The sequence below is a fragment of the Amphimedon queenslandica genome, unplaced genomic scaffold (genome assembly GCF_000090795.2).
Source record: "Amphimedon queenslandica unplaced genomic scaffold, v1.1 AMPQUscaffold_13391, whole genome shotgun sequence".
In the NCBI taxonomy this organism is placed as follows: domain Eukaryota; kingdom Metazoa; phylum Porifera; class Demospongiae; order Haplosclerida; family Niphatidae; genus Amphimedon; species Amphimedon queenslandica.
The window spans coordinates 44,843-62,363 of record NW_003546373.1 but is presented as its reverse complement, the minus strand read 5'-3'; the positions used below and the strand labels follow the sequence as shown (position 1 = coordinate 62,363).

The window sequence follows — 17,521 nt, the reverse complement described above, 5'->3', positions numbered from 1 at the left end:
TAGTCATTCCCAGCAGCTGCAAGTGGTCAGTAATCAGGTAATGGTCTAGTCGGCTCAACTGTCTCATCCTCCAGTATCACTCTCTGTTAGGAGATTTGAGTAAGTGTTTTTAACATACATACATGTACATGTACATGTACTGTATAGATGGTAATTTAGGAGGCAATAAATTTTGACAAATTTGGCGTTTAAATAGGATAGGCATTTGCCAAAATAAATCCCACCATTTTGAACCATACATTATGTACATGCTCAATGGCATAATAAATTAATAATAGTTTCCTGTTATCCACCCACACAACCACGGTATCTATATCAAGAAGCATAGATGCAGGAAGTTTGCTGAATTAATTTTTGCAAATTTCGACTATTCTGCCATCTTGTACCCCATCAAATTGATTTTCAAGAAAATTAATTTCTTGAATCTTGAAAAATTTGTGAAATTTGTTATTCTCAAAAATAACCCGCTATACCGTGGCGGTATTTCTGAATGTCATTAAGGCCTTCATACATGAGGCAAATTGTTGCTAGCAACATTTGTAGTTACTTTGATCTTGTAAGCAACATTTATCATTATTACTATTATTATTAGCTCCTGCTATGACTGTTTACAAAAAACATGTTGTTTCCAAGAAATAGGCAACCTGTGATCAAAACAGTCAAAGCAGCACGGTACCAGAAATCATTACATGTGTACATTTGTACTGATGCGTTATTTAAAAGGAGTGATCCTAATGAACATGTATCATTCTAGTCTGGCTTAATATTCATCCATAATAAATGCATCACTTTATTGCAAATTACAAACTTATGATAGTGCAATTATAATTTGGAAATTTATTATTCACTGATATTTTTATCAAAAAAAAAACTCACAACTGTATTCAACTAAAACTGAGCTAATATAACTAAAACTAAACTATTCAAGAGCTAGTCTCTTTATGTTAATGGCACACATCAATAGCAGCCTCAGACCAAAAATCCAACCAAACTGAGTATCATCACAAAGACAGGAGCTACTAGTCCAGTAGCACTGGATACTCCAGTACAAGGCTCATCCACACTAACACCACTGCATGAGTTGACACCAGATCCAAGATATGGCTCAGTACAGCAACCCATCCTATCACTGAATGTGTTAACAGCAGCAAGACAAGTGGAGGAAGCAGAACTGCAGCTGGATATTCCACCAGATGTACTAGAGGGACAGTTACTTGCTAGCCGACCATAAGCAGAAATGTCTCTACGATATTGCCTTATGTACCTCACCTCACAATAGTCTCCACTCTCCTGTCCACAGACACCTTGACGAATCAAGGTAATGGCATAATCCTTATTAACTGCCTGTAGACAGTTGTAGTAGGTTTCAACTGGATCGATGCAAGCTGAGACACAAATTCGAGCGTAAGCATTGTTGAGAGCAGTGAGCTGAGCATCAGTGAGAGATGAAGCAGGAAGATCTGAGAGACCACCTGAAAGCTCTGTAAAGTTGCAGTAGGAGGGATAGTTGCTTTGAAGCTGGTTTAAACAAGCAGTGTTGTCTTGACGTACTTCCAGTTGAGAGCTATGCCTCTTGCTGATTTTGTGCAACCAGTCAGTGACAGCAGTTAGATCTCTCTTCTTTGTAGTTACAGCACCATCACTTGAAGCAATAACAATAAAACAGCAAAGGAGAAAAATGGAGAGCATCTTCATAGGAAGCAGCACCACCAAATTATTAGCAACGGTCCAAAAGGTAAGACTGTGTAAAAATATAGTACAAGTGGCAGCTTTTATAGAATATCTGTTGCATAATGAAATTCATTGTTGATTCATGACAAGCCAAATAGCTTAAACTCACCCACACAGATTCTAATAAATACTATTATCATACATTACAATGCTCCAGAAGAGCATAGTCTAACTATTCATCCTATAACTATGACGATAATTGTTAGGAGCCTCTACAATTTTGCCTATACAGTTATACTTTGGTTCCAAGATACTGTACTAACATAATGTTATGTGCGTGGAAAGCTAAAGGGCATGTAACTGAGCTCATAAATCATTATGAGAAATTTCTGATGATTGCACTGTTTTGCTACAGTTATTATTGTCTGTACAGGTTTTTTGACTAAATTTAGTCAATTTTACAAATTGATAAGAATTGAGTAATTTATGTATGATATAAATATGCACATAAATCTTGTGTCAAAAATTTTACAACATATATGCTATAAACCAAAGGATAAAAAGTGGCTACATCTTTGTTTTATGGTATCACATAGCTGCTGGGATTAACAAGTATATACATGTAAATGTAAGCATTTTTATCAACAAAAATTTATGTAATGCATCAATCAGAGTTATGAGCATTATGGCTGCCTTATCATATCCATGCAGGTCATTGTAACAGCTACATAGTGTACTGATATTTGATAGCAATAGATCTTGCACCTTGTTTTAAACAAAAGTCAATCAACATGACCCATTATTGTACGTGCCGCATAATTAGTTTTATTTAGAAAAGCGAGAGTCTGAATTATGACAACAGTACATACTGTATATTGTTATATGAAAGAAACAATTAGATCGTTATGCATTATAATTGCATGGGTGCTTTGGGAAAGTATCTACAAAAGGTAAACTAGGGGTTATTGTGTTTCTTTGAGTAAACAATAAATTCTAAGAATCTGCAAAACAAGTACATGTAAAGTATATCATAACAGACATAGGGTATCAATAATGAAACAATAATGATTACAATGAACATGTTAAATGTACATAACACACATTTAGAAATATGTGACATAAATGTACATGTACTTACTTGTTAGGCAGCACTTGAGTTACATGACAAATGGCTCAAAGTTACTTACATGTACTAGCACAAGTATGTGCTCTAGTTCTTACTTGTAACTTACGATGCTGGCCTTATTGGACCTGCCAGAGTAAGCTAAGCAGTTGCTCCTATATTAGTGCCAAAGTAACAAAAGATATTTACCGTAATTACAATCAATGTTACAATAAAAATTGAGATACATGTAATAGGACTGAGGCTATGCTATTAATAGTCTTTCTTCCTTCTATAGTGCTGCAAACTGAAGCAAAAGCACATGCATGTAGATTTAGAGTACATGTAGCAATATCTTACACAATCTAATTATAAACAAAATGAATTATCAACATCATGCATAATTATTATAGCACTCAAGCTAGAAAACAATTTAACAGACCAAATAGTTATTGGTATATGGTATCTAATACAATTAAGTGATGAGTATTAGTACCTTTTATCATTTATTTTATTCAAAGTAATTATACTTATTGATACATAAGGTCAACCACATAAGGCTTTGACATAGTGCTCATGCAGTTGGTTGTCAAAGTAAAAAATTTGGCCAAATGCCATCTAGTCTACTACAGTCTTTGGCCAAATTTTGTCACAAATGAAAAGGATAGAGTTTTCAGTTTTAACAATTTTTCTTATGCATATACATTATACTTATGTTACATAAAAAATTTGAGCTGATTCCGAACAAAATTAGATTGTTTACAAATTTTAAGTTACTCAAAGCAATCAGTGCATGTATTTGTACCATAATCAGGATTTGACTGCATTGTCTTGATTCTTAAATATTCTTTACAGTTGAATCCTCCTCTTCCTCCAGTCTAGGAGTCCACTGGTAACCATCATCACAGCATGTTTATCTTAAGTATCAAATTAAAGTGGCTTCATTTTCTGGAGCATTTTGACAGTAACAACCCTTGTTCTTTTTATTTTATGTGTACCTGTAACAAATGTTTGTCTTGTTCTTCTAGTAACTACACTTATTTCTAACTATTCTTCTACTAATGCTACTATTGTCACATTTCTTATATTGTTTTATTTGTATTTTTTTGGCTTGTGGCTCCTCGGCTACTTGTCCCTCAGGTACTCTTTCATAACCCCTATTTTTTGTCCTTCCCATTTCTTACCTGTAAAGTGTTTAATAATAATAATAATAATAATAATAATAATAATAATAAGGACTCTACCTGTCCTGCCCTCCGTGGATGGGCTGATTTAACTTTTCTCTCTCTCATGTCTTTCTCTCTCGTCTTTATTCTTCTTTTTGTTTCTTCTCTCCTTTCCATTTTTGTGATTATGGGTTTCTCCCCCTTTTCCCACATCTCTCTTTCTCTCTCTCATAATAATAATGATAATAATAATAATAATAATAATAATAATAATAATAATAATAATAATAATTGGTGGGTGTGATCAAACAGTGACAAGTGACAAACAGTCAAACACACTACAGTGACTACACAGCTATCATTTAATTTTTTCAAGTTTTCTTTTTTGAGTATAGAGCTATGTCTTTTAAAATGAGGGACTGGTGGTCTACTGTGTCTGGACATGAGGAGTTTCATACTAACTATTCACTGACAACAGCACCAGTAGCCACTGAAACTGAGAACAAAAGTACATGTATATTCTTTAATGTCATAATTCTTATGACATTATGACATTATCTTATGGCATTAATATATAAAATGTAATTAATGCATTATATAAAATAAAATTACTTACTCAATTTTTTCTACAATTATAGTGTGATGCACTAAATGAATCAGTTGTTGATATGAAGTTCATTTTAGCTGACGAAGGTCCCTGATATATTATGGTACTCAGCAAGAGAAATTTGTATTGCTTGGGAGATCTTGATATTGTCTTATTTACAAAAAATTGGAGTTTTATGCTACCTGCGTTCTTAAAAATATAGTAAGGAGAGAGAGAATGAGACTTATAATTATTATATTATTGGGTTAAAAAATTGTATAGCTTTTGTGAGAATGTTAATGTCTTTCTCTCTCATATTATGATACTTATAAATGATATATTCTCCATTTCTTGCCTTTTCCATTGTACAGACAGTTCACCTCAGTCTACTATCAATTACATCATGGCTGGTCATTCCCAGCAGCTGCAAGTTGTCAGTAATCAGGTAATGGTCTAGTTGGCTCAACTGTCTCATCCTCCAGTATCACTCTCTGTTAGGAGATCTGAGTAAGTGTTTTAACATATATGTACATGTAGATGTACATGTACATGTACTGTATAGATGGGTATTTAATTTTGGAGGCAACTATGATACATTTTGACAAATTTGGTATTTAAATAGGATAGACATTTGCCACCTACCATTTTGAACCACACATTATGTGCATGCTCGATGGCATAATAAATAATTGTTTCCTGTTATCTACCCAAACATGCCTACATCACTAATGCAGTCAATAGTCAATAATTATTAATAATCACTTCAAGGTATGACAGACTCTAATATTTAGTAATAATTATATCAGCACAATGTAAACACACTTATATGTGTAAGGGACAGTATTTAATTGTTATGGCGAGTTTTCATCTCTGTGAACTTGAGAGTAGTTGATCCTTTCCAATGATGCCAAACAATTCCTTGATTATTAATAGTTGAAGTATTAAAGTAAAGTCCATTAAGATTTGAATTATGACAGTCATTGTACCACCAAGCACCAGTCCAATACTGAGCACAGTTGTATCCTGCTCCATATTTATCATTATCATTATCTCTTGTGCTGAATCTCCATCCATTATGAAGGGCCAGACTATTCCCAGCAGTACCAGAGTATCCTCCTACTGTTAGTATATATTCAGTACTACCATCACTAACATTAAATGTAGAGTATTTAGCATAAGCTGTGTTCCCCTCAAAGTCTCCCAGGTCCACTCTTAGTGTATTTGATCCTTCTTTAGTAAGACGATGAATCTTGCTCAATCCTAACCAAAACTCACCAGTAAGGTCACCAAATCCATTCTCATAGTCAGTCCAGTATCTATAGAAATCAACAGATCCATCTTGTCTCCTCTGAAATACAGTCCATCCACCACCATCAGTCTCCATATCACAGTATACCTGTGATCCAATAGTGTATAATAATTATATATTACTTTTAGCTAACTTCAAATGGAGTCCCTCCATCAGGATTGACAGTATAAACACCACTTGTAGTAATATCATCCTCAAACAAGCTATTACAGTCTCTATTATCTAGTTTCATAGAGTCAGTATAATATTATTATTATTATTAATGTATTAGTTTATTTACCTGGTGGTGGACAGGCCTGTGGCCTTACATTAGGACATACCATGATAGTCTTCACTCTTCCTTCTCTCATATGAATAGTCTGTCCTAAGTTACTGCTGTTACAGCATGTCCTTATATACAGTGATGGTTCATGTTTGTATCCAGTACAATCAGCCATACAATAAGATCCTTCTCCTTCATCAATTGTAACTATTAAACACAGCAACAACAACACCAAGATGAACATCTTTGACATTTTACTAGACTGCACTTAAGCATGACAGGGACTAGAATTTAAACCATGCATTATATATACCACTGAGAACCTACTCTAATGGAAAATTACAGTTTACTTATACTTAATCTTCTGTGACTCTCAGTATGTTAATTTTATTATGCATGCATGTAGTTAATAAGTAATGTAGCACTCTTAGGATACATTGAGAAGAGGGTATGGGTATTGAAAGGAGGCATATACCTCTCCTGACAGAATCATAATGCACTTAAAGGGTACTTTGACAAGGGGTATGGGCACATCTGTATTTGACATTCCTTGTACATACCAGTATATATTTTACCAAGAAAATTTAACTGCAGTTTAGCACTTATGACAGTTTGAAAATAATTTGTTCTTTTTTAACAATTTGAAATTGTATCTGTTACTTATATATAATTTTGTATACTGAATTCCAGCATTTAGTTTTGAAGATGCTCAATGACATGATAATATACAGTTTCCTGTTACTCACCCACACATGCCTACATCACTACTCATTATGACAGTTATTCATTAATTAATAAATTTATTTTTTAAAGTCCATAGTAGTCATTAGTTATTAATCACTACAAGGTATGTCATATATCAGCACATTGAGGGACAGTATTTAAATGTTACGATGAGTTTTCATCTCTGTGAACTTGAGAGTATTCAATTTCCAATTTTCCCAAACAATTCCTTGATCATTACTAGTTGAAGTATTAGAATAACTGAGATTCGAATCATAGCAGTGATTATGCCACCAGGCACCAGTGTGGGTCTGAGCACAGTTACCTCCTGACCATGCATCATTATCATTATCTCTTGTACTGAATCTCAATCCACTATGCCAGTACAGACTATCCCCAGCAGTACCAGAGTATCCTTCTACTGTTAGTATATATTCAGTACTACCATCACTAACATTAAATGTAGAGTAGTTAGCATATCTTGTGTTCCCCTCAATCTCCCAGGTCCACTCTTAGTGCGTTTGATGCTTCTTTAGTAAGACGATGAATCTAGCTCAATCCTAACTAACAGTATAAACACCACTTGTAATATATATAGTATGGTAGACAGGTCTGTAATAGTCTGTCCTAAGTTACTGCTGTTACAGCATGTCCTTATATACAGTGATGGTTCATGTTCATATCCAGTACAATCAGCCATACAATAAGATCCTTCTCCTTCATCAATGGTAACTATTAAACACAGCAACAACAACATAAAGATGAACATCTTTGACATTTTACTAGACTGTACAAGGACTGGAATTCAAGCCATGTGTTGAATGAGCAGTTACTCTGATAGAAAATTACATTTTACTTACTGTAGCTTCTGTCACTATTAGTATCAGCCGTGTTAATGGTGTTAGTTACTGGTAACATTATGGTAGTACTCTTAAGATATATTGAGAAGAGGATATGGGTATACATATATGTCCTATGACAGTCCTAGTATAGGCTAGGACATACCTTGTAACATACTTGGATTGATTGAGAGAGGGTATAGCTATTGAAAGGAGGCGCTGTATACCTCTCCTAACATGATCTAAGCATACATGTATGTACTACCATATAGCAAGAATTTTGGAGCAGCTAAAATTTGGCAAATTGCTACATTTTGGTGATGGTGATTTTTAATTTGGCAAATTTGTGACCATGTGCCATTGAGCATCTGTATAATGGCTCAAAATGGTGGATTTTTATTTTGGCGAATGGCTGTCAAAACACCAAATTTGCCAAATTTAATCCTCTCCAAAATTTCCCACTATACAGTATGTAGTACACTAATAGAGTACTTTGACAAGGGACTATGGGTGCACCTGTATTGCACATGCCAGTATATTATAGCTGGAAAATTTAACTATTTGCATGTAGCACTTTCAACGGTTTGAAACTTATATTTGTTAGTTTACTAGTGACTTCCAGCAATTTAGTTCTGAATCATTAATTTAATTATGTACATGCTCAATGACATATATAGTTTCCTGTTACTCACCCACACATGCCAACAATTTATTCATTAGTTTATAATATTATTATGAAAGTCAAATAGTCAATAGTTATACAAGGTATAATAGACTGTAATATTGAAATATATAATATATCAGCACAATGTAAACACACTTATGTGTGTGGGGGACAGTATTTATTGTTACGATGAGTTTTCATCTCTATGAACTTGAGAGTAGTAGATTTCCAACCATACCACTTAATTCCTTCTTCATTATTAGTTGAAGTATTAAAGTAATGACCATTAAGATTTGAATCATAGCAGCTTCTATACCACCAGGCACCAGTGTAGAACTGAGCACAGTTATTTGACCATGCATCATTATCACTATCTCTTGTACTGAATCTCCTTCCATTATGCCACCACAGACTATCTCCAGCAGTACCAGAGTATCCCCCTACTGTTAGTATATATTCAGTACTACCATTACTAATATTAAATGTAGAGTAGGTAGCGTAAGCTGTCTTCCCCTCAAAGTCTCCCAGGTCCACTCTTAGTGTGTTTGATCCTTCTTTAGTAAGACGATGAATCTTGCTCAATCCTAACCAAAACTCACCAGTAAGGTCACCAAATCCATTCTCATAGTCAGCCCAGTATCTATAAAAATCAACAGATCCATTTTGTCTCCTCTGAAATACAGTCCATCCACCACCATCAGTCTCCATATAACAGTATACCTGTGATCCAATAGTGTATAATTATAAATTACTTTTAACTAACTTCAAATGGAGTCCCTCCATCAGGATTAACAGTATAAACACCACTAGTAGTGTTACCATTATTATACCAATCTTTACAGCCCTGAGGAGCTTAGAGGAATAATAGTTAATGCATGATAATGAGTGTTTTATGTGAGATAAAGCATAAAAATGATTGCTACTGATTAAATATTGTACCATTGACATGCTATTAACACCTATATACAGTGATATACAGCTACCACTTATTGTTGTGCTATAATTATCTTTTGTGCATGCTCTTTAGGCCTATTTGATCTATTAACGTAATACATAATCAGATCAGTACATACATTTTACATAACATACATGCAACAATAACATGCAATACATCATGATCAGTATTATACTTGTATACTAAATTACAGTACATCTCGGTATACCTTGTCCTTGAGTAGAGTTTGATGGTACTACACTAAAACAAGACTTTTGAGGTTTCTTAGGACAGGACTTTGGTAGTACTTTAGGACAGAGAATGTATCTATTAATACCAGGTTCACTGATAGTAACAGACTGTCCTAAGTTACTGCTGTTACAGCATACTCTTAGATACAGTGCTAGTCCCCCACTACGTTGATATGATCTGGTATTATTGCAATCACTAGCCATACAGTAAGATCCTTCAGTTCCAGTAACTGACAGTAACACTAAGAGTATGAAGAACAATGACCCATGATCCATTGTAGCTATAGCTATGGACTGGAGGTGTTTCAGTGCTGCTATTGGTTTTAAATGATCTTGCAAACGATGGATAGTTTAATTGTATATAGCCTTGTTAGTATGGGCTGTATGTAATACTTGATTCTTAGGAAAGAGGAAATGTTCATAATGTCAATTGTTGCTGTGATAGAAGCATTATCTAACATGATTAGAGGTTCATGCTAGTATAGTGACATGTTATGGACATGTTGATTATACTCATTGTAGATTTTGGAGTAAGTACTTCTTTATACGACAGGGAACTGTTTATATAAAAAAGGCAGCCAAGCATAATTTATTGTCTTGTTGTTGTTATTATTATTATTATTATTATTATTATTATTATTATTATTATTATTATTATTATTATTGTTATTATCATTATTATTAATTTTATAGTGATCTAGATGGTGTTATAGTGACATAAAACTCACAGTTGGAAATTGTATCTGTTAGTTTATATAATTCCAGTGTTTTAGTTCTGAACCATTATGTACATGCTCAATGACATTATAGTATCCTTTTACCCACCCACACATGCCTATATACATCACTACTCATTATAACAGTTATTCATTAATTAATAAATTTATTATTGATTATTAATAATCACGACAGGCTGTAATATTGAAATGACATAATAATTAATCAGCATAATGTAAACACACTTATATGTGTAGGGGACAGTATTTAATTTTTACAACGAGTTTTCATCTCTGTGAATTTGAGACTAGTGTTTACTTTCCATTGCCACCAAGCAATTCCTTGATCATTATTAGTTGAAGTATTAAAATAATGACCATTAAGATTTGAATTAAAGCAGACATTATACCACCTAGCACCAGTGAGAGACTGAGCACAGCTACCTACTGACCATCCATCATTATCATTATCTCTTGTACTAAATCTTCATCCATTATGAATGGCCAGACTATCCCCAGCAGTACCAGAGTATTCTTCTATATTCAGTACTACCATCACTAACATTAAATGTAGAGTATTTAGCATAAGCTGTGTTCCCCTCAAAGTCTCCCAGGTCCACTCTTAGTGTGTTTGATCCTTCTTTAGTAAGATGATAAAATCTTGCTCAATCCTAACCAAAACTCACCAGTAAGGTCACCAAATTCACTCTCATAGTCAGTCCAGTTCCTATATAAATCATCTTTTCTCCTTTGAAATACAGTCCATCCACCACCATCAGTCTCCATATTACAGTATATACCTGTGATCCAATTGTGTATAATTATGAATTACTTTTATTGAACTAACTTCAAAACATCAGGATTAACAGTATAAACACCACTAGTAACCATCCTCAAACAAGCTCTTACAATCACTGCCTATAATACAACAATTAAACACTTCTATTATTGCAGTACCTTTTGGACAAGACTGGTTGTACTTTAGGACACAAAATATATCTTGTTATACCAATTCCTCTAATTGTAACAGTCTGTCCTAAGTTACTACATTTACAGCATGTCCTTATATACAGTGATGGTTCATGTTAATATCCAGTGCAATCAGCCATACAATAATATCCTTCTCCCTCATCAATTGTAACTAGTAAACACAGCAACAACAACATAAAGATGAACATTTTTGACATTTTACTACACTGTACAAGGACTGAAATTCAAGCCATCTATTGAATGAGCAGTTACTCTGATGGAAAATTACATTTTATACTTACTTTAACTTCTGTTACTATCAGTATCAGTCATGTCCATGTTGTAAGTTACTGGTAACATTATGGTAGTATACTCTTACAATACATTGGCATAAGCTACTAGGGTATGAGTATACATATAGGTCCTATGACAGTCCTAGACTCCTACTAGCAAGAGTACATAATATTATGTAGTCTTGCTAGTAGGCTAGAACATAATCTATTAACATTATTGGATACATTGACAAAAGGGTATGGGTATTGAAAGGAGGCTGTATACCTCTCCTGACAGAATCACAACATAATGTAATACACAGATAGGGTACTTTGACAAGGGACTATGGATACTTCTGTAATGGACAATCCTAGTATACCGGTATATTATAGCTGGAAAGTTATTAACAATTTAAGTTTATTAATAGTCAATAGTTATTCATAATCATGTCATAATATCAGCACACTTAATGTTTGTGGGGGGACAGTATTTAAATGTCACGACGAGTTTTCATCTCTGTGAACTTGAAAGTAATGTATGCATTTTTCCAATAGTACCAAACAATTCCTTGACGATTATTAGTTGCAGTATCAAAATAACGACCATTAAGATTTGAATGAGTGCAGTGATAATACCACCAGGCACCAGTGTGGTACTGAGCACAGTTATCTGACCATGCATCATTATCATTATCTCTTGTAGTGAATCTCCTTCCATTAAGATACCAGACCAGATCATCCCCAGCAGTACCAGAGTATCCTCCTACTGTTAGTATATATTCAGTACTACCATCACTAACACTAAATGTAGAGTAGTTAGCATAAGCTGTGTTCCCCTCAAAATCTCCCAGGTCCACTCTTAGTGTGTTTGATCCTTCTTTAGTAAGACGATGAATCTTGCTCAATCCTAACCAAAACTCACCAGTAAGGTCACCAAATCCATTCTCATAGTCAGTCCAGTATTTATAGAAATCAACAGATCCATCTTGTCTCCTCTGAAATACAGTCCATCCACCACCATCAGTCTCCATATCACAGTATACCTGTGATCCAATAGTGTATAAATATAAATTACTTTTAACTAACTTGAAATGGAGTCCCTCCATCAGGATTAACAGTATAAACACCACTAGTAGTATTACCATCCTCAAACAAGCTCTTACAATCATCTATGATATAAAAAACTAAACACTTCTACTATTACTGCAGTATACCTTTTGGACAAGACTTTGGTCGTACTTTAGGACATAGAATATATCTATTAATACCAACTCTTCTAATGGTAATAGTCTGTCCTAAGTTACTACTGTTACAGCATGTCCTTATATACAGTGATGGTTCATGTTTATATCCAGTACAATCAGCCATACAATAAGATCCTTCTCCTTCATCAATGGTAGCTATTAAACACAGCAACAACAACATAAAGATGAACATCTTTGACATTTTACTAGACTGTACAAGGACTGGAATTCAAGCCATGTATTGAATGAGCAGTTACTCTGATGGAAAATTACAGTTTACTTACTTAACTTCTGTGACTATCAGTATCACCAAGAGTACATAATATTAATGTTGTTAGTTACTGGTAACATTATGGTAGTACTCTTAAGATATATTGAGAAGAGAATATTGGTATACATGTATGTCCTTTGACAGTCCTGGTAGGCTAGGACGAACCTTGTATTAACATACTTGGATTCATTGATAGAGGGTATGGGTATTGAAAGGAGCCTGTATACTTCTCCTAATAGAATTACAACATACATGTTTGTACTATGTTATACACTGATAGGGTTCTTTGACAAGGAGCTGTGGGTACACATGTATTGGATAATCCTATAGTATACCAGCTGGAAAATTTAACAGTTGAGCACTTTTATCAGTTTGAAAAATTGTCAGTTTTGAGTATTTTGTTTTTAACAGTTGAAACTTATATTTGTTACTCTATATAATTTATTACTAGTGAATTCCAGCATTTTAGTTGTGAACTATTAGTCTATTATGTGCATGCTCAATGACATATGTATAGTTTCCCATACATACCTTTAGTCTACATCAATACTCATTATAATAACAATGTAAACACAATGTGTGGGACATTAATTAATTGTTACGACGAGTTTTCATCTCTGTGAACGAGAGAGTAGTTGATTTCCAATAGTACCACTTAATTCCTTCATAATCATCAGCTGCAGTACTAAAATAACGACCATTAAGATTTGAAAGATAGCAGTAACGATACCACCAGGCACCAGTGGCCAATTGAGCACAGCTACCTCCATAGTAATCATTATCATTATCTGTTGTACTGAATCTCCATCCATTATGATAGGCCAGACTATCCCCAGCAGTACCAGAGTATCCTCCTACTGTTAGTATATATTCAGTACTACCATCACTAACATTAAATGTAGAGTAGTTAGCATAACTTGTGTTCCCCTCAAAGTCTCCCAGGTCCACTCTTAGTGTGTTTGATCCTTCTTTAGTAAGACGATGAATCTTGCTCAATCCTAACCAAAACTCACCAGTAAGGTCACCAAATCCATTCTCATAGTCAGTCCAGCATCTAAAGAAATCAACAGATCCATCTTGTCTCCTCTGAAATACAGTCCATCCACCACCATCAGTCTCCATATCACAATATACCTGTGATCCAATAGTGTATAAATATAGAATACTTTTAACTAACTTCAAATGGAGTCCCTCCATCAGGATTGATATTATACAGGCCACTAATAGTGCTACCATTGCTATACCATTCCTTACAGTCTGTAAAAACTAAATTTTGGTACTGAAAATTATTATATTAAAGTATCCTTTACCTGGTGGTGGACAGGCTTGTGGCCTTACATCAGGACATACCATGATGGTCTTCACTCTTCCTTCTCTCATACGAATAGTCTGTCCTAAGTTACTACTGTTACAGCATGTCCTTATATACAGTGATGGTTCATGTTTGTATCCAGTACTAGCCATACAATAAGATCCTTCTCCTTCATCAATGGTAACTATTAAGCACAGCAACAACAGCATAAAGATGAACATCTTTGACATTTTACTAAAATGTATGTGAGCTTGACAGAGTTGGAATTTTAACCATGTATTGAATGAGCATATGTAGTTTATACAAGTGTTGTTTTACTCAGCTGTATTGTCTGTCCACAGTTTCGATTTCATTTTGTAGAAAATTGAATAAAAATAAAAAATTATTTTGTACTTAGACTTTTAACTGATTCCCCATAGTATATATTATTACTAGCATTTTTTAGTTTTGAAAAGTGTATAGTGTTTTTAAGTTACTATGTTGAGTCCATTAGTTAGTATTTCATCATTAATTTTTATGATGATAATTATACTGTATAGTGGAATTTATTGACGAGTAAAAAATTTGACAAAAACAGTAAATTCCCCGGTTGGCGAGTTTTAATTTGACGAATAGTGCCCTTCGCGTACACGTGGCACAAAGTACAAAATTTTTGACGTTTATAAAATTTGATGTTTTATTTTAAATTGTCAACTCGTCAAAATAAAACTTCGTCAATAAATCCTGCTATATGGTAATTAGTGAATTATAATTTAATCAGTCTGAGCTAAAAGTGTTTTATTTTACATTAATTTTGCTCTGTGTGGTATATATAGATTATATTGTATGGCACTTTTACTATGTTGCTTGTTTTGAAGTTAATAAAAGTCAAATAGTCAATAATTATTAATAATCATTACAAGGTATGACAGACTGTGATATTGAAATGACATCAGCGCAATGTAAACACACTTATGTGTGTGGGGGACAGTATTTAATTGTTACAATGAGTTTTCATCTCTGTGAACTTGAGAGTGGTAAATTTCCAATATTCCCAAACAATTCCTTGATCATTACTAGTTGAAGTATTAAAATAACGACCATTGAGATTCGAATCATAGCAGCCTCTATACCACCAGGCACCAGTGTGGGTCTGAGCACAGTTACCTACTGACAATGCATCATTATCATTATCTCTTGTACTGAATCTCCATCCACTATGCCACCACAAACTATCCCCAGCAGTACCAAAGTATCCTCCTACTGTTAGTACCATCATTAACAGTAAATGTAGAGTAGTTAGCATAAGCTGTGTTCCCCTCAAAGTCTCCCAGGTTCACTCTTAGTGTGTTTGATCCTTCTTTAGTAAGACGATGAATCTTGTTCAATTCTAACCAAAACTCACCAGTAAGGTCACCAAATCCACTCTCATAGTCAGTCCAGTTCATATAGAAATCAACAGATTCATCTTGTCTCCTTTGAAATATAGTCCATGCCACCACCATCAGTCTCCATATCAAAGTATACCTGTGATCCAATAGTGTATAATTATAAATTACTTTTAACTAACTTCAAATGGAGTCCCTCCATCAGGATTAACAGTATAAACACCACTTATATCAAAACCAGTCTGAAACAAGCTCTTACAGTCTCTGTTATCTACATTAAGTACATCATGAACTATTTCAGATATATATACAGTACCTAATGGGCATGACTTTGGTCGTACTTTAGGACATAAAATATATCTTGTTATACCAATTCCTTTGATAGCAACATTCTGTTCCAAGTTACTAATAATACAGCATATTCTTAGATACAGTGATGGTTCATGTTTATATCCAATACTAGCCGTAACTGATCCTTCTCCTTCATCAATGGTAACTATTAAACACAGCAACAACAACATAAAGATGAACATCTTTGACATTTTACTACACTGTAAGTGAGCTTGACAAGGACTGGAATTTAAAGCTATACCTGTTTCCCAAATAATACTATAAATGAAATAATTGGGTCACAGCCCCTTAAAGAAGAGTAGAGTATGTGAGTTGAACAATGACTGGAATTTAAAGCTACCTATGACTGTTCATGTTTCAAGTTGTAATTTGATTTCAAATAATTGGAGTGCAGCTAGCCCACTGAAACTGATATAAAGCTTTATTACTGTTAATTAGGCAAAGCCCTATACTGATGAAGTGAGTCTGTATGTCCAAGCAGTAAGATCATCTAACTATTTTGAAAGTGAAGTAAATAACCTCATCTGTATGATGATAACATGGCTGGGGGCAGAGCCGCAATGCTATAAAAAATACACCTCCTTAATTTTTTACATTTGTTGTTTGCTATTTACTGGAAAAAAGGTTGTGTTGCTATTCACTGGAAAAAAGAAATCAGAAAAGGACTATGTGGTATCCAAACTGAAGGAAATCTAAGAGATGGAACTAGTAGAATTGCTTCACATAATGGATCATGATTTGAATGATTGAGATTAAAAATTATTCTTTTTAACGACCTGGGGGCGAAGCCCCCAGGTCGTTCCTATAATTGAATTCACCGTCGCGCTATGTATATATATATATATATATATATTTATTTGTATGTCCACAATTACATTTCTTCTATACACGTTGTATTGGAGAAATAACAAGCCTTAGCAACCACCCGCCCACGCTCCTTTACGTGAGTGGGTGTGGTCACGGCAAACAAAATGGCGGCTTACACATGGGACAAAGTTAAAAGCTTTCTAACAGCAAGAGAGCATAGAGATACTGTCTAAAGACTTCTCTAGAAGCATTATAAGGTAGAGAGAACTTCTATAAGTCTTAATAATGACCAAGTTGTACTTGCAAAGTGGTGAAATCAATTATAGGAATATTTTTTACCCTGTTACGCTTGTTTATAAAATTTTATAAAAATTGAATTATTTTACCATGAATTCCTGGTCTGTGTGTGGGCGGGTATCAATGAATCTAATTAGGTCCATAGATATTAGAGTAAATGAAAGGGATTGGAAACGGGTGCGTGGGCGTAGCCCAACCTCCATTCATTTGTATTGCTGCTAGGCTGACAGAGGCTCGTTGAAATTTTTTGTCACAATTTACCCTTGATTTTCTTTCTTTTAGGAGCAATATCTCGCAAACAAGTGTTCCTATGCAAGTGAAATTAATGCATCAAGAAGCCTAATGTTTCCTCTTTATAATTCTGTTTTCTATTATACAGATAATTTTACCATGTTAATGTTATGGCAC

At 34.2% G+C, this 17,521-nt stretch overlaps 5 protein-coding genes across 5 annotated transcripts in view; all 5 read right to left on the bottom strand.

Moving 5' to 3' along the window:
• LOC109582305 (uncharacterized) overlaps positions 1–1,817 on the bottom strand; it is a 14,943-nt gene extending 13,126 nt beyond the window's left edge. Inside the window, exon 1 of the mRNA XM_019996981.1 lies at positions 1,014–1,817. Within this exon, the coding sequence (XP_019852540.1) occupies positions 1,014–1,695 (682 nt within the window). The 5' untranslated portion in view covers positions 1,696–1,817. The remainder of the gene's footprint in view (positions 1–1,013) is intronic.
• Positions 1,818–5,369: 3,552 nt separating this feature from the next.
• LOC105312878 (ryncolin-2-like) lies at positions 5,370–6,300 on the bottom strand. Its single transcript, XM_019996968.1, has 3 exons — positions 6,115–6,300; positions 5,968–6,056; positions 5,370–5,921 (listed from the first exon to the last, which is right to left on the bottom strand). The coding sequence occupies exons 1-3, from the start codon at positions 6,269–6,271 to the stop codon at positions 5,370–5,372; spliced, it is 798 nt and encodes a 265-aa protein (XP_019852527.1). The 5' UTR covers positions 6,272–6,300.
• A 2,157-nt stretch (positions 6,301–8,457) lies between these two features.
• On the bottom strand, positions 8,458–8,991 carry LOC109582299 (fibrinogen C domain-containing protein 1-like; the record flags this gene model as incomplete). Its single annotated transcript, XM_019996972.1, has 1 exon — positions 8,458–8,991. A coding segment is annotated over one exon (513 nt), but the record flags the coding sequence as incomplete, so codon positions are not given.
• A 2,957-nt stretch (positions 8,992–11,948) lies between these two features.
• On the bottom strand, positions 11,949–12,894 carry LOC109582300 (ryncolin-2-like). Its single transcript, XM_019996973.1, has 3 exons — positions 12,679–12,894; positions 12,551–12,633; positions 11,949–12,507 (listed from the first exon to the last, which is right to left on the bottom strand). Exons 1-3 carry the CDS (start codon positions 12,887–12,889, stop codon positions 11,956–11,958), a joined length of 846 nt encoding a protein of 281 aa, XP_019852532.1. The 5' UTR covers positions 12,890–12,894; the 3' UTR covers positions 11,949–11,955.
• A 676-nt stretch (positions 12,895–13,570) lies between these two features.
• LOC109582296 (fibrinogen-like protein A) lies at positions 13,571–14,443 on the bottom strand. Its single transcript, XM_019996967.1, has 3 exons — positions 14,290–14,443; positions 14,157–14,236; positions 13,571–14,107 (listed from the first exon to the last, which is right to left on the bottom strand). The coding sequence occupies exons 1-3, from the start codon at positions 14,441–14,443 to the stop codon at positions 13,571–13,573; spliced, it is 771 nt and encodes a 256-aa protein (XP_019852526.1).
• Between the last annotated feature and the right edge of the window lie 3,078 nt (positions 14,444–17,521).